This window comes from Dendropsophus ebraccatus, chromosome 15, assembly GCF_027789765.1.
Source record: "Dendropsophus ebraccatus isolate aDenEbr1 chromosome 15, aDenEbr1.pat, whole genome shotgun sequence".
Taxonomy (NCBI): domain Eukaryota; kingdom Metazoa; phylum Chordata; class Amphibia; order Anura; family Hylidae; genus Dendropsophus; species Dendropsophus ebraccatus.
In genome coordinates, this window is record NC_091468.1 from 53,661,303 (window position 1) to 53,675,682 (window position 14,380).

Here is a 14,380-nt window from a genome sequence, read left to right on the forward strand (position 1 = left end):
GGCTGTTTTGGTGGCACATAATACCATATAATTTCCCTGTAGGGAACATGTTGGGCTGCCCGCAACATCCCTGAACGAGTCAGCCAATAGTCCCAGGGGCTGCACTGTAAAAAAATGGTTTAAAGACTTGTGGCCTCTCTAGACTTGTCTGCTTGAGGAATACACTTGTATTATACATAAAATAGCATTTTCAGAACAACTTTTCTTATAGCTCTAGGTGGTTCCACCCCCCTGTTATTCTTCTAGAACAATAAAACTAAATAGCCAACTGGGTGTGGCTAACTGTGGGCGTGTCCACACCGTTATTTATTGCATAGTCTAGAGACATGCCCTCAATTGGTGACACCCAGTTGGTGTCACACATTTCTAGCAAATATATTGCAGGAACAGAATTGTTATTTCATGTAGAATACAAGTATTTACTTAAAAAAAGACAGGTCAGGAGTGGTGGCAGGTCACCTTTAAAGGGAACGTGTAGTAAGGTGCTTACATGGGTAAAAAGATATTAGTACACTGCCTGTTGTTTACATGTCTGTGATGGAATTTTCCTTTAAAAAAAATGATCCTTATTCCGTTGTAAAGAGTCAAGAAGGCATGGATGATGTCCTGAGGTGCCACATACTGTAACGCCCCTCCGTACTTCCCTAGCCCAAGTCCTGGAATTTCTTTCTTTTTTTTTCTTTTTTAGGAAAAGGCCAATTTTTTTTGGTACATGCCCAAAACCTCAACCTGACAATGTGTAAAAATGCTGTCACAAATAAAGGATGGTAAAATATCAATCAATACTGTATTACCGGCAATCATTATGGCATGCAAATCATCGGAAGACAAACAGGTAGAGGAAATGGGCACCTACCTCATACTTCATTCTTCTTTGATTAATTCCATTCAGAAAATTGTCACTTCCCTAGGTGTAAGAAATACAAAAGAGAATACATGAGGCATAGAAATAGCCCAACACAAAGCATAAACAAAGCTAATAGGCATTCAAAAGTAACCTGCCACAAGCCAAGAGGCTGTCTAAAGCTATTTTATTCTCAAACGTACAATTTTTAAAGGGAATCTTCAGTTTATAGTCAATTTAATTTTCTTTCACAGAAATCAATAGTACAGGCAATTTTAAGAAACTTTATAATTGGGTTTATTAGGCAAATATGCCATTATCTGCATTGAAAAAGACTTTCCCCAGGTCCCCCCCTCCCACCTCTCTCTCATCCACTGCTCATTATCAGGAAATCTCGACTAGTTTACATCAGTGGAGCCCTGTGTAATCTATGGAGAGAGAAGGGGGAGGAGGGAGATTAGTCGGTAGCAGAGAACAAAGGATTACACAGTGGGAGCTGTGTGAAAGACAGTATTCAGAGGTCAGAGAAGTCAGTGCTGACTTCAAAGGAGATAGCCGGTGATGTAGCTGTAAATTAACTCTTAGTTGTCCTGTTTTGGTGCCTCATCTCCCTCCACCCCTCCCCTCTTCATAGAAAACCATAAAGACAGGGGGAGAGCTTCAAATTGCTTTTTCATGATAAAAATGCATTTTTGGGCTAATAAACCTAATTACAAAGTTTCTTAAAATCAACTGTACTATTGATTTCTGCAAAAAAAAAAATGTAAACGACAGTGACACTTTAATTTCTTTTATGTTGCCTGTTCCTTGAGTTATTGGGACGGTCACTGATGGCTTCAGATTGTCCCACTGTATTTGATTGATACATCTCTTTCTACATCCAAAGGGAAAGATCTACCAATCAAAACTGGTGGGGCAGAGAGAAGATGCCAAGAGCATCCCAAAACAGCCCATGTTAAAGGGGTAGTCTGGCAAAAATATTTTCTCTAGAGTCTAGATTTGTAATTTACTTCTATTTAAAATTTTTCAGTATTCCAGTACTTATCAGCTGCTGTATGTCCTGTAGGAAGTGGTGTTTTCTTTTCAGTCAGACACATTGCTCTCTGCTAATCACATATGTCCATGTCAGGAACTGTCCAGAGTGGAAGTGCTTTTCTATGGGGATTTGCTACTGCTCTGGACAGTTGCTTTCTCAGACAGAGGTGGCAGCAGAGAGCACTGTCTCAGACTGGACAGAAAACACCATTTCCTGCATGACATACAGCAGCTGATAAGTACTGGAAGACTGGAGAATGATCTAAAATCAGCTGATTGGAAGGAAAAAGATATTCGCCGGATAACCCCTTTAAAGAACAACGCTTGTGTTTTCCTCCTGCCTCACTCTAATGATTGGTGGAGGTCTGCACGCTCAGACCCTGACTGATCAAAACTTTTGAAGTGTCTCTGTGACATTAGCAAAAATAAGCATGTCAAAAGTTTTGTTGCAAAGACACTTTAGGTGGTGCTAAAAACTCCAATTATTGTAGAACCAGAGTTTAGAGGCCTGTATATAAGATAATAGGGAGGAGCATTGTAAGAAGGGCTGAAAGGGCTCCCAGCTGAGAGACCGGAACACAAGGCTCCTCCCAAACGTATTGTTCAGCTGGATACCGAGTACTCTATACAGCCCCCAAATGTTGATGCTGCCGGCAGTAATCTCTTGTTTTATACTTTATAAAAGTCTTATACATGTCCTTGTTGAAAGCGCTCTGTTTCCAAGGGAATTCAATCTCTAAAATAACACTTTTACTAGAATTACTCAATCCTTATAGATAAAAGCTGTATCCTCACATAACATTTATCATGAAGCTCGAAAATATGGCTCACAGGACTCTCAAGAGGTAAAATGGAACAGAATTTCAGAATTTAGGAGCAATTAAGGCCAGAAAATAAAATCCATTAACATAAATCTCACGTTAGCCCCTGCTAGCCTATGGGCAACATCAGGAAAGCGTTTCAAGGATCCAAGAGCTTTTGATAGTGTTCCACTGCTAAATTATAGTCACGCGGACTGTTACTAAAGAGAATAGTAAATGCTGTTTACACCGTAGCACTCTGGGAGCCGCCATGTTGGGCATTTGAAGAATATTAAATTAAAAGCATATAATGATTTCCTGAAGAAAACTCCTAGATTTTACATTCCTATTTGTCTATAACGATAAGGTCACAACAGGGGTTTCACGCACAGCTATGGAAATCTTAAAAATATGTTGTTAATATCAGTAAAAAAAAACAAAAAAAAAAAACTTACAGCCCAAAACAATACAGCTACATGATTCTTCTACTTCTGAAGCTGGATTATAGGCTAAAAAATATTTTTGGCCACTAGAGGGCATCCTACGAAGCTAAATAACATTCACTGCCTGTCACTAAGTGAATTCCGTCTCTGGCAACTGATCTGCCAGGACAAAATGCAGGAAGTGCTGGCAGGCAATTCCCTACACTGTGAGTGCTCCTGGGACCAGGGGAAGGAGGAGAATATGGTGTAGACACCTACCACTAGTGTATATTTATGTTGTAGCAGTGGTTAATCGTGATGGATCCTATCCAGCCACTTCCCGCTCTAGGTTAGATTTAAGAAAAATAAAAAATTGGTATGGCTTCTGTTTCTTTGGTCTATCTATATGATCAACTTCCGCAATCCACTGTGAGATTGTCAAAGATGCTGAAGATTTTTGGGATGCTGATAATGGATCTAACTAGAGATTACAGAATTAGAGTCCGTTTACACGTTCTTTATCTGCTGCAGATTTCACGCTGTGGATTTCAGCTATTATCACTATTTATACTGATTAAATCTGCAGCGTGAAACTGGTATGGAATAAATCTCCCTTACATTGATGAATTGTGAGTATGGGTGTTCTCTTAAGAGGAGCAACATCATAGAATGGACTACAGTTGCTGGATGAAGGTCCAGACCTACTACGTCATGTGACTACTATCCCTTACAACACTCTGTATATATTGCTGATCATTGATGGTGGATTTAGTGGAGTTCTACCAGTATGGGGGACTAAATAATAAACACATATACTTACCTAGCCATGCTCGCCGGTGTCCTATAGCCTCTTCCCAGCTGACCAGAGCCACAGCTGGTGCTTCTACAGCCGTCTCTGAAGTGACAGGCTGCTCAGCCAAAAACTGGCCGCAGTGGTGTCTCGTCTCGGTCAATGATAGGCTGAGCTGCCTGTCACTACAGAGACAGGTGTAGAAGCTTCAGTGGTGGCTCTGGTCAGCTGAGAAGAGGCAATAGGACACAGGGGAGCATGGGTAGGTAAATATATATGTTTATTATTTACTATATAAAGCAAGGGCTGCGCGAACATAGTTAACTATGTCCATGCAGCCCTTAGTGTACGAAAGTCAATTGGCACTCGCTTATTTAAATCATACTTAAAAAGGTTGTCCAAGATTAGGAAAAAGGATGTACCTTTCCCAGAGACATTGCCAATCTTGTCCACAGGCAACATCTTGTTTTGCAACTCATGTTCATTCAAAATAATAAAGCAATACCAGGCATAGTCCATGGACAAAAGTGTTTTCTAATCCTGGACAAAGCATTTAATGTTTTACTGGCATTGAAAATGTCTGAGTACATGTGAAAAGTTACTGATTGCATCGGGTTTCACTCCTGAGATCTGTTGTGATCCTGAGATACAGCTAGAGAAGTGCGCAGCAGCATGTGTCTCTTCCTGGCTGCCAATCAAATCAGATTTCTTTACTCCTTTAGTGTTTTTTGAGCAAACAAGATGGGATGTCCCAGCAACACCTCCAAGCACTCCCAATGGTTGTATTTTGGGATCGCAGCAGGTCTCAGGAGTGATATCCAATGTGATCAGTAATTTTTCAGGAGGAGGATAGCACATCAGAGGTACAAAAGGGCAGTTTCTGGACATCTAGGCATTTATTGGCAGTTGTAAGTCCCCATCTTACAGATGATGGGAGTAGCAGTAGTGTAGTCAAAAACCCTCTTTTATTGTCAGATAACGTTTTGCGAGGTCGGACCTCTTCATCAGATCAGTATCCAGATACTGATCTGATGAAGAGGTCCTACCTCAAAACGCGTTATCTAGTAGTACTCCCATCATCTGTAAGGTGGGGACTTACAACTGCTAATCAGCACCTAGACGTCCAGAAACTGCTGCACAATTGGACCTCTAATGTGCTATCCTCCTCTGATTCTACAACGGGAACTCCCGGCTTCATGGATGGGCATCGAGTGGCATAACTTCAAGAAGCTACAGTAACTTTTGATATGTGCTCAGACAATGGAAATGACATTAAAGCTTTCAAGGGGTACTCCAGCGAAAAGCTTTTTTCCCAGTAATTGAAACACTTTACAAATTTATATAACTTTGTAATATGCTTCAATCACCTATCTGCCCCCCTTCCCTATCTTCCCCCCTCCCCCCCTCAACCCTCCCACAAGGAAGTTAAGTAAACTCATTCTTACCTAATAACTGTTGACCCCAGGCTGCTCTGTGGAAGCCATTTTGTGACAATGACATCATCTGCATAGGCACAGCTTCCTGGTTTTGGCTTTCCCATGATGCACTTTGTGTCTCGTAATGTCTAACTGACTCTGTAGAACTGTTAGATGGCTTACATCTTGCTCAGCCAATCAGAGCTGAGCAACCTGAGTCATCTGACAAAGAGAGGCTGGCTTAACAGGGCTTGGATCTGCCTCCCTCTTGATGATGTCATTGTCACAAAATGGCTGCCACAGAAAAGCCTGGGGTCAACAGTCATTAGGTAAGAATGAGTTTACTTCACTTCCTGGTGGGAGGTTGAGGGGGGAAAAGATAGAGGGGGGGGAGATAGGTGATTGAAGCATATTACAAAGTAATATAACTTTGCAATGTGTTTCAATTACTGGGAAAAAGCTTTTTGCTGGAGTACCCCTTTAAGTCTTCACAAACATGAACAGTGAAACCTGCAATGTAAGAAAAATTCATTTTACGCTAGATGTAAGGCAATTTACTGATTGCACAACGCCTACCTTCCCAGATTCAGATGAGTAGGACATACTAAGGCTGCTGAAGTCTTCGCCTGGCACATTAATATTCTGCAGCCGTCTCTGCACTTCTTCTTCGATATATGCATGTAGTCTGGGTAAGCATAAATACGTTAATCAGAAAGTCTCCTAAGTGTATTCCACTTCTGTGGCTTTAAGGGCAACACAAGCTTTCTTCTCCATTTAAGACTGGCAATTTACACTCTTATAAAGTGTTTAAAGAAGCAAACGTAATCAAAACGGGATATTTGTCAGCAATATCCACTTACTGCACTGGCACCAGGCAATTTAGATATAATCACATAAATACTTTAAAAGCAAAGAAAATTACATTTTTTACTACAATAATATTTTATTTGAGTGTAAACCTGGAATAACAATAGTCTTTCCGAAAACGATAAAAGCATCCAGGCACAATATGTAGTTATTACAGCTGTGCCCGTGTTTTACCATGCTTACTTAGAAGAGGATTTAAATATGATTATATACCTGTCATCAGTCAGCTGAAGCAAATGCGACTGAGTCTTCACTGGGCTCGCCGGAGAGTTGGCCAGGGACGCCTTTTCGTCTAGGGCTCCTGATAGATTTTTTGAAAGTGGATCAGTCACTTGTATCTTCTGCTTCAGCTGCTGGATTTCCTGAGATAATCTGCATAAGATCCATAAACCAGAATGGGAGAAAAAAGAATCACAGCTTAAAAAATAACATAAAAAAAGGCAATCAAAGATATCTCAATTTCAGCACAAACCCCATGTTACTGTGAAACTACATCTGGTATAAAACCATGGCAGGAAATAAGAGCATTGAGAAAGTCCAGTGTGCAGGTACTTTACATGGATGTTTGGTTAAGGCTCGGTTCACACACTGTTTTTTGCAATCTGTTTTTTGCCAAAAATGAATGAAAAACGGATGGAAAAAAATCAGTTTTAATCAGTTTTTCCATTTAATTCCATTATAAAAAAAGTATCAAAACAAATCCTGTTTTTTTTTAATGTACACAAAAACGTAGTCAACCTTATTTTTATGTACGTTAAAAAAATAAAATAAAATAATGATCCATAGTGATCCGTTTTTTTTATAATGGAATTCAATAGAAAAACGGATCAAAAAGGATGCACACACGCATATGTTTTTTTTCATCCGTTTTTTCAAAAAAAGTATGAAAAAAATGGACTGTAAAAACGTTGTGTGAACCCAGCCTTAAAGCACATATAGCAAGTTTTCTAATATATTGTTGTTAATGGACATGCTTTAACTTCTAAGCAACTGCCCTCAAGATAGACAGATGGATAGACAGATGGATAGATAGATAGATAGACAGACAGACAGACAGAACCAAAAAAGTGCAACAGCAACCTACAGGTGCAAGTGCTTAGCGTATATACTCCCCTTGGCGCACACACACAATAATAACTTGCTCTATGGATATTAAAAAGTGAGGATCTAAGTGAACCATTTGATCAAACAGAGTGTACCATGTCACCCATGTTAAGGTGTCCTCAGAGACATGGTCCCTACTCAAACTAGCTACAACTGGGCAAATAGAATGCCAATAATAATCCTGTGGGTGGTATACATAGAGATTTGGCTCCTATCCGCCCATTGTAAGCTATTGTCAGCCTAGGAGAGGCCATTGCTAGTGTGAGAATGCTCGAGTAGGACCATGTCGCTGAGGACACCTTAACGTGGTTACATGGTACACTCTGTTTGATCAAATAGTTTGCTTAGATACTAATTTTTAGAGCAGGTTTTTATCATGTGAACACTGAGGGGAGAATATATGGTAAGCACTTGCACCTGTAGATTGCTGTTGCACTTTCTATTTTTTTGTTTGTACTTTAGCCACATGCGGCATGCAACCTACAGTGTGAACAGAGGCATTGTACATATCCGATACAGTGTTTACTATTACTACTAAGCTGACGTGAAAGCCATTAGGACTCTAAATACCTGCAACCGCTTTACCTGCTTCCTTGAATCCCTTAAAAGTGAGATAATATAGACCTGCTACTTAAAAAAATCAGGAGAGGTAGCAGTTGACTGTATAAGCATTCAACTAATATCTATCTAAATGTATGGTTGGCATTTGAGACCAACAGCAGATATGATGCGATGAACAGCAGCTTACCGTTCCCGGTCTTGCTCCAAAGCTTTCTGCTCAGCTTCTAGACTTGCCTGCAGACCAGCTTGTTCCTGGCTGCTGTCCATTGCAGCAAGTTTGCGCTTTTGCTCTTCTATTTCCACATCTATTGTAGAGTGTCTTTGGAGCGCTGAATGTCTACGCTCCAACTTAGCAACTGCTTGCTCCAAGGCCTCCCTGTGCTGCTTCTCTCTCGACTCAAGGATCTCTTTTTCCTTTTTCCTAACTTTCTCTTCCTGGCGAGCGATATTAGCTGTGAACTCGAACGTTTCTTGAAGTTGTTGCAGTTGGTCGCTACTTGCTCTGAATTGTGCAAGTTGATCGGCCTTTTCTTCGATCTCCTTCTCGATCTGATATAAAGTTTTGTCCAACCCAAGTAGACCACTGTCCAGAATCTCTGATGCCCTTTGCTTTTCCTCCATCAATGCCGGCAAATGGTTCTTCTTTATGTACTGAAGTTCCCTCTCCTTACAATGAAGCCTGTGCTCGGTTTGCTTTATCATATCCCGCTCCTCACTCACAGAAGTTAAAGAATCATCATCTTTATTGTGATCAACATTCGAAAGGTTTAGTCTTTCAAGGGTGTCCCTATCCGTAAGTATCTCGTTCTCTAAGCACTCCTTCTGCTGGCTTAAATCACCCATTAAACCAGACAACTTCTCTACTTGCATTCTTTTAAATGTAGTGTACTTATTTGTTGCTTTTTCTACCTCATCTGGATCCTCTTCTCCTTCAGACCTGGCTTCCTTAGCCCGTAAGAGATCCTCCCTAACATCTTCGAGAACCCGAATCTCTTCTTCTAATCTGAGAAAATCTCCCCTTTTAAGAAGTTGGATCATTTCCTGTTTTTCTCGAAGTTGCTCCTCGAGACGAAACACGAGCTTCAACTGCTCCTTCTCCTGCTCTTCCAGCCTTCTCTTTTCCACCTCTAGTTTTAGATATTGCTCATCCTTCTCTTTTTTAAGCTTTTCAAGCTCTTTGAAAATTTCTATCTTCTCTGCCTTTTCAGTGCTATGAAGTTCCTGCAGTCTCTGGAGTTCTTGTTGGACTTTGGCAAAAGATTCTTCTTCCTGCTTCTTCTTCTGGAGTTTTATTTCATGCTGTTCCCGCAGTCTCTCTTCTTCAAACTTCTCCTTTTCGGCCAAGAGGTCTTTGAGTCTGGTCTCTATGTCCATGCTTCTTCTTTTAAGGCTCTCCTCCTGTTTACGGATTTGTAGTTGGACAAACTCAGTTTCTTTCCGCTGAGACTCAACCTCTTGTTGCATTTTTTCCAATTCGGCTTTTTCAGATCTTTGTTTTTCTTCCATCTCCTTTATCATTTTCCTGAAACAAGACATATACATTTCTCTGAGAAGACTGCATATACCAGGATATCTTACTACATATTTAATAACCAACTTAAGAAAAGCAAACTTCTGAAACTTTCCATTTGAAGTCCAACAAAAGCTTTTCTCTGCCTCCAATAATTCAACATGAGCCCAACTGCTGAGGGGTCGAAAAAGTAGTAAAAGTTGACAGAGAAATCATAAGGTACAATCACTTGTCAGATCCCATTGTCAGTTCTCAATAGCCAGGTATAACTTCTCATTTCTTATTGTCAGTACTCAGGCCTTTCTCATAATTCAAGTGCCACTGACAATGACTGATGAATACAATTGTTGGATTCTGACACAGTTATTTCCTAAAAGGGATACTGCACCCGAGCCTAAGATATTTTTTGGCAAACGGTTATGGCTTTTATAAAAAAAAAAAAAAAAAAGTATGTAATTTTAATCAAAGTAAAAAGCCACGTTCCCTATAACTATCAATTATTTGGTTTCATTCAGATGGAAATTGAAAAATAAATCTAGAAATAATTATCTATAAAGTAAATGTAATCAAATTTTGTGTTCAACTGTGTAGCTGGTTTAATATAAGATGATTTACGCCGTCCTCCAGAGCCATGCTGCCCTTCAAAAGTCAAGGAGAGGAATTGCTGGCTGCACATCGACATGGGAAAAAGCATTGGAAGCCTATTGATCACTGCATTCAAAAAGTTTTTATCAAGTCCAATTGCCCAAAGTCTACAGGATCCAACCCAAATTAGTCTGCCCTTTATAAGATTTATCAAATAATTGGTTGTGCTAAAGAGCTCATCCCAGTGTGGTACTGTAATAGGATGCCACAAGTCCCTCCTGGATCTTCTACAATATAAATGTGGGTGAAGGCATTTAGGAACCACAGTAATACAGTCATGAAATGGAGACAGAGTGGAGTTTTTGAGTAGTGAGACGCATAGCGAATACGTTCTGTTGACTCAAGAGTTGCAGATCTGAACCTACTCTTCTTGCCTAGCTTTCTAAGGGTCCAATTAAACAAAGCGATTTTTACCGATAAACGATCACAAACGGGATTGTCTATCGTTGACCTGAAATTGTTCCCCATATTACACAGAATGATAGTCGTTAGTTACGAGCGTTACTACAATCTTTCACTCCTTCTGATCCCAGCAAAAGAAGGAACAATGTGCAATTACACTGAGCGATTAGTGAACGAATGTGGAATTACATCGAACGATTAGCCAACGATTAACAATGATTTTAGGGTCAGCTCTAATTCAACGATCAACAACACACGAACGATTTTTCGATCATTGCCTGCAATTACACAGGACGATTATCGCTTAAATTCGATCTATATAACGGTTTTCCGTAAGATAATCACCCCATGTAATAGGGCCCTAAGTCCTTAAGGGATTGACCCCAACACCTGTTTTAGGATACTGGCTCATTACCTTTTTTTCTCGAAGTTTTCCCTCAAGACAAAAAACTAGTTTTAACAGTTTTTTTTCTCTTGCTCTTCCAGACTCCTATTTATATATAAAAAAAATAATAATAAAAAATAAATAATATATATATATATATATATATATATATATATATATATATATATATAATTTTATTTTTTATTATTATTATTATTATTTTTTTATTTGTCTCCTGTTTTAAAAAGGACCTGTCAGCCCAACTAAGGTGGCAGAGCCCGGCCGACCCCCCGTGGAGCCCGGCATACTTAACTTTCCCCGCAAGTCCCGCTCCTGAAACTTGCTCCTGGGGCGGAGAAATCAACTAAGCTGAGCATGCGCGTTATGCAGACCTTTAGAGATGAATCCGACGTCCATAGAAAATGACTTCGCCACTTTAGCCAGGCTAACAGGTTCCCTTTAAGCCTTTTCAGAACTTTGAACATTTCCATTGGACAATTGTATGTTGTGGGAACAGTTTGGGGAAGACTACTTCCTGTGCCCCAGAGCATAAAGCAAGGTCCATTAAGACATGGTTGGATGAGATTTGTGTGAAAGTTGTTGCCAGGCCACACAAAGAGCTGACCTCAACCCCATCCAATACCTTTGGGATTAACTTAAATGGAGAATGCGAGCCAGGCCTTTATGTCCAACATCAGTGTCTCACCTTGCAAATCCTCTTGTTAATGAATTAGCAAAAAATCCCACAAACATAGTCCAAAATCTAAAAGGACGTCTTCAAAGAAGGGTGGAAGCTGATGTAACTGCTAATGGGGACCAACTTAATATCGATGCATACTGTATATACTTAGAATGGGATGTCCTATAGGTATGTGTAGGCAAAACAAAAGTTTTAATAAACTTGCACAGTGACAATTGCTAACAAACTATATGAATGTATGCTTACAAAAGTATACTCACTGACCCGGAGATAAAGCTTTTCAGAAAACAACGGCCATTGTGATCCCAGTTTCTTTTGTTGGTAATATATATATATATATATATATATATATATATATATATATATATATACACACACACACACATACTATATATATATATATATATATATATATATATATATACACACACACACACACACACACACACACACACACACATACTGTGTATATATATATATATATATATATATATATATATATGGGCATAGTATGTAGCTTTTATCTTCTGTAATGTTGGTGATCTCTCTCTTATATTCCTGTGATGTAATGTGCACTAAGTTTAATCAATAATCTCTAACGTAGATTAATTTATGAAAGCACTTACATTTTTTGATCAGCAATATATAATACCTTTCCCCAGTTCTATTGATCGCTGGGTTTTCTCATTTAGTACTATACTCATTTTGCCTTCATGTTTGATTATGTGACATTACCCATTTTATATAGGAACTCACTTCACTTCTATTCTGCGTGCTGTAACTCTGACAAAACATTTCCTCTCGTCCAGGGATGGGGAACTTTTTTTCCTGTCAACGGCCATTTGGTCATTTATAAAATCATTTGAGGGCCATAGACTATGTGGCTGCCGCACTCAATGCTGTACTGTGTTAGTGGCGTTGCATGGCTTGGCAGCACCAGGGTCAGGCCAAGTATTATGCCCCCTTGTAGTTAACCACCCATAATTCCTCCTAGTATTGTAGTTAAAGGGGCTGTTCACAATTTTTTATTCTTTCAAATCAACTGGTGCAAGAAAGTGCCAGAGATTTGTATTTTACTTCTTCCAGTACTTATCAGGTACTGTATGTCCTGCAGGAAGTGGTGTATTCTCTCCAGTATGACACAGTGCTTTCTGCTGTCACCTCTGTCCATGTCAGGAACTTGTAGAGCAGTAGCAAATCCCCACAGAAAACCCTCTCCTGCTTTCCAGAAAGGAAAGAACACACCACTTCCTTTAGGACATACAGTAGCTGATAAGTACTGGAAGACTTGATATATATATTTTTTTAATAGAATTAAAGGGCAACTCCGGCGGGGTTTTTTTTCTCCCTAACTTACACACGTTACAAAGTTATATAACTTTGTAATGTATGTGAGTCACCTGCTTGGAGCCGTTCCACCTCTTCCCCCCCCCCCCCCAGAAGTTAAAAAAAAAACATACTAACATATTTACTGTTGACCCCCGTCCTCTTCTCCTGCCGCCATTTTGTGATGATGTCTTCCCAAGCGGGGGGCGGGCCTGGTCTTCCTCTTCATCCCCATCTTCCATTAGAATGAATGGGATTGAAAAGACTGTGCACGAGCAGCCTTTTCATTGGCTGGAATGCATCACATGGCTACCAGCTTGCTCAGCTCTGATTGGCTGAGCAAGCTGGAAGCCATGTGACGCGCATCGGCAGCCTTTTCAGTCTCATTCATGCCGTGGGACCCCGGAAGTGAGGAAGAAGATGAAGACGCGGACGAGTTGACGGGGATCACGGCCGGCTGCATTTTTGAATGGTGATCGACTTAGGAGGTGTGGTGAGTATAGGATCTGTGTCTGTTAGTGTGTGTGTTTTTTTTTTTTTTTTTTTGCGGACACCAGTTGTCCTTTAAATTACAAATCTCTGGCACTGGTTGAAAAAAAAAAAAATTAAGTGAACTACCCCTGTAACCCCAATGATGTCCCTAGTATTGTGATTAACCCCAAATGATTCACAATGTCTTGAACAGTAGATTGAAAAGTATTTTTCACCAGAATTGAGTGTGGATTTTTTAGTCTGTTCAACTTCTAACTTTGCTTAAACATACTGATCATAATACACTGCATAAACCGATAATAATAATAATAATAATGATAATAATAATAATAATAATAATAATAATAATAATAATAATAATAATATTAATGATAATAATAATAATAATAATAATATTTTGTAAAAACAATTCTTTAACTCATGTGGTTAGGGGCACCTTGTACATTATGGAGGATCGGGAGCTTGTACATTGTCCTTGCAGGACTAAGACATTAAAGTCAATCCCTACTCCCCCATTTTGTGAGCTTTTAAGAAAATTGTTGATGAATACCAAAGAAAGCTGATGTTTTCAAGGAAAGCGTGTAAACGCTGCATCTGACAAGCGCATTTTCTATATATTGTGTAGAGTCAAAACGGTTTGAGGACAAATGCATTTGCAGTGTAAGCAGGAACATTTCTCAGCCCAAAGTACGCTATATTCCTTGAATTATTCAAATCTATCCTGAGATATGCTTTTAAACTATTTTCCTTGCTGGTAAGACTCTGAAGTAATGGATGTGTAGGTACTTGCACAAATTCCGAGATTTGCGAGTGAATTCTGACTGACATATCTTTATGTTTTCTATTAAAAAAGGAGACAGCCATCTTTTGATTTGCGATATAATGTCTTGCCTTGGAAACCGCATTGAGATTAAGGGCCTAATCTTGCAAATTGACAAACTGCACCAGTTTCTTCACGTCTTTTCTTTTAAACGGCTTTGGTTTTCAGGGCCACACGGTGAAGGAGGATGGGAGGTAAATTTCATGAATAATATTTAAAGACATCAAGAGAAAGGTGAAATGAAAGGAGTCATTTGCTACGG

The 14,380-nt window shown here is 39.5% G+C and overlaps 1 protein-coding gene across 5 annotated transcripts in view; it reads right to left on the reverse strand.

Annotated features, from left to right (window-relative positions):
* KIF16B (kinesin family member 16B) overlaps nt 1-14,380 on the reverse strand; it is a 244,720-nt gene that overhangs the window by 91,062 nt on the left and 139,278 nt on the right. For all 5 annotated transcript variants that reach the window (XM_069955207.1, XM_069955205.1, XM_069955206.1 and 2 more), the window contains 4 exons: nt 8,026-9,360; nt 6,387-6,545; nt 5,883-5,991; nt 857-907 (listed from right to left, as the gene is read on the reverse strand). In XM_069955207.1, the coding sequence (XP_069811308.1) occupies nt 857-907; nt 5,883-5,991; nt 6,387-6,545; nt 8,026-9,360 (1,654 nt within the window). The remainder of the gene's footprint in view (nt 1-856; nt 908-5,882; nt 5,992-6,386; nt 6,546-8,025; nt 9,361-14,380) is intronic.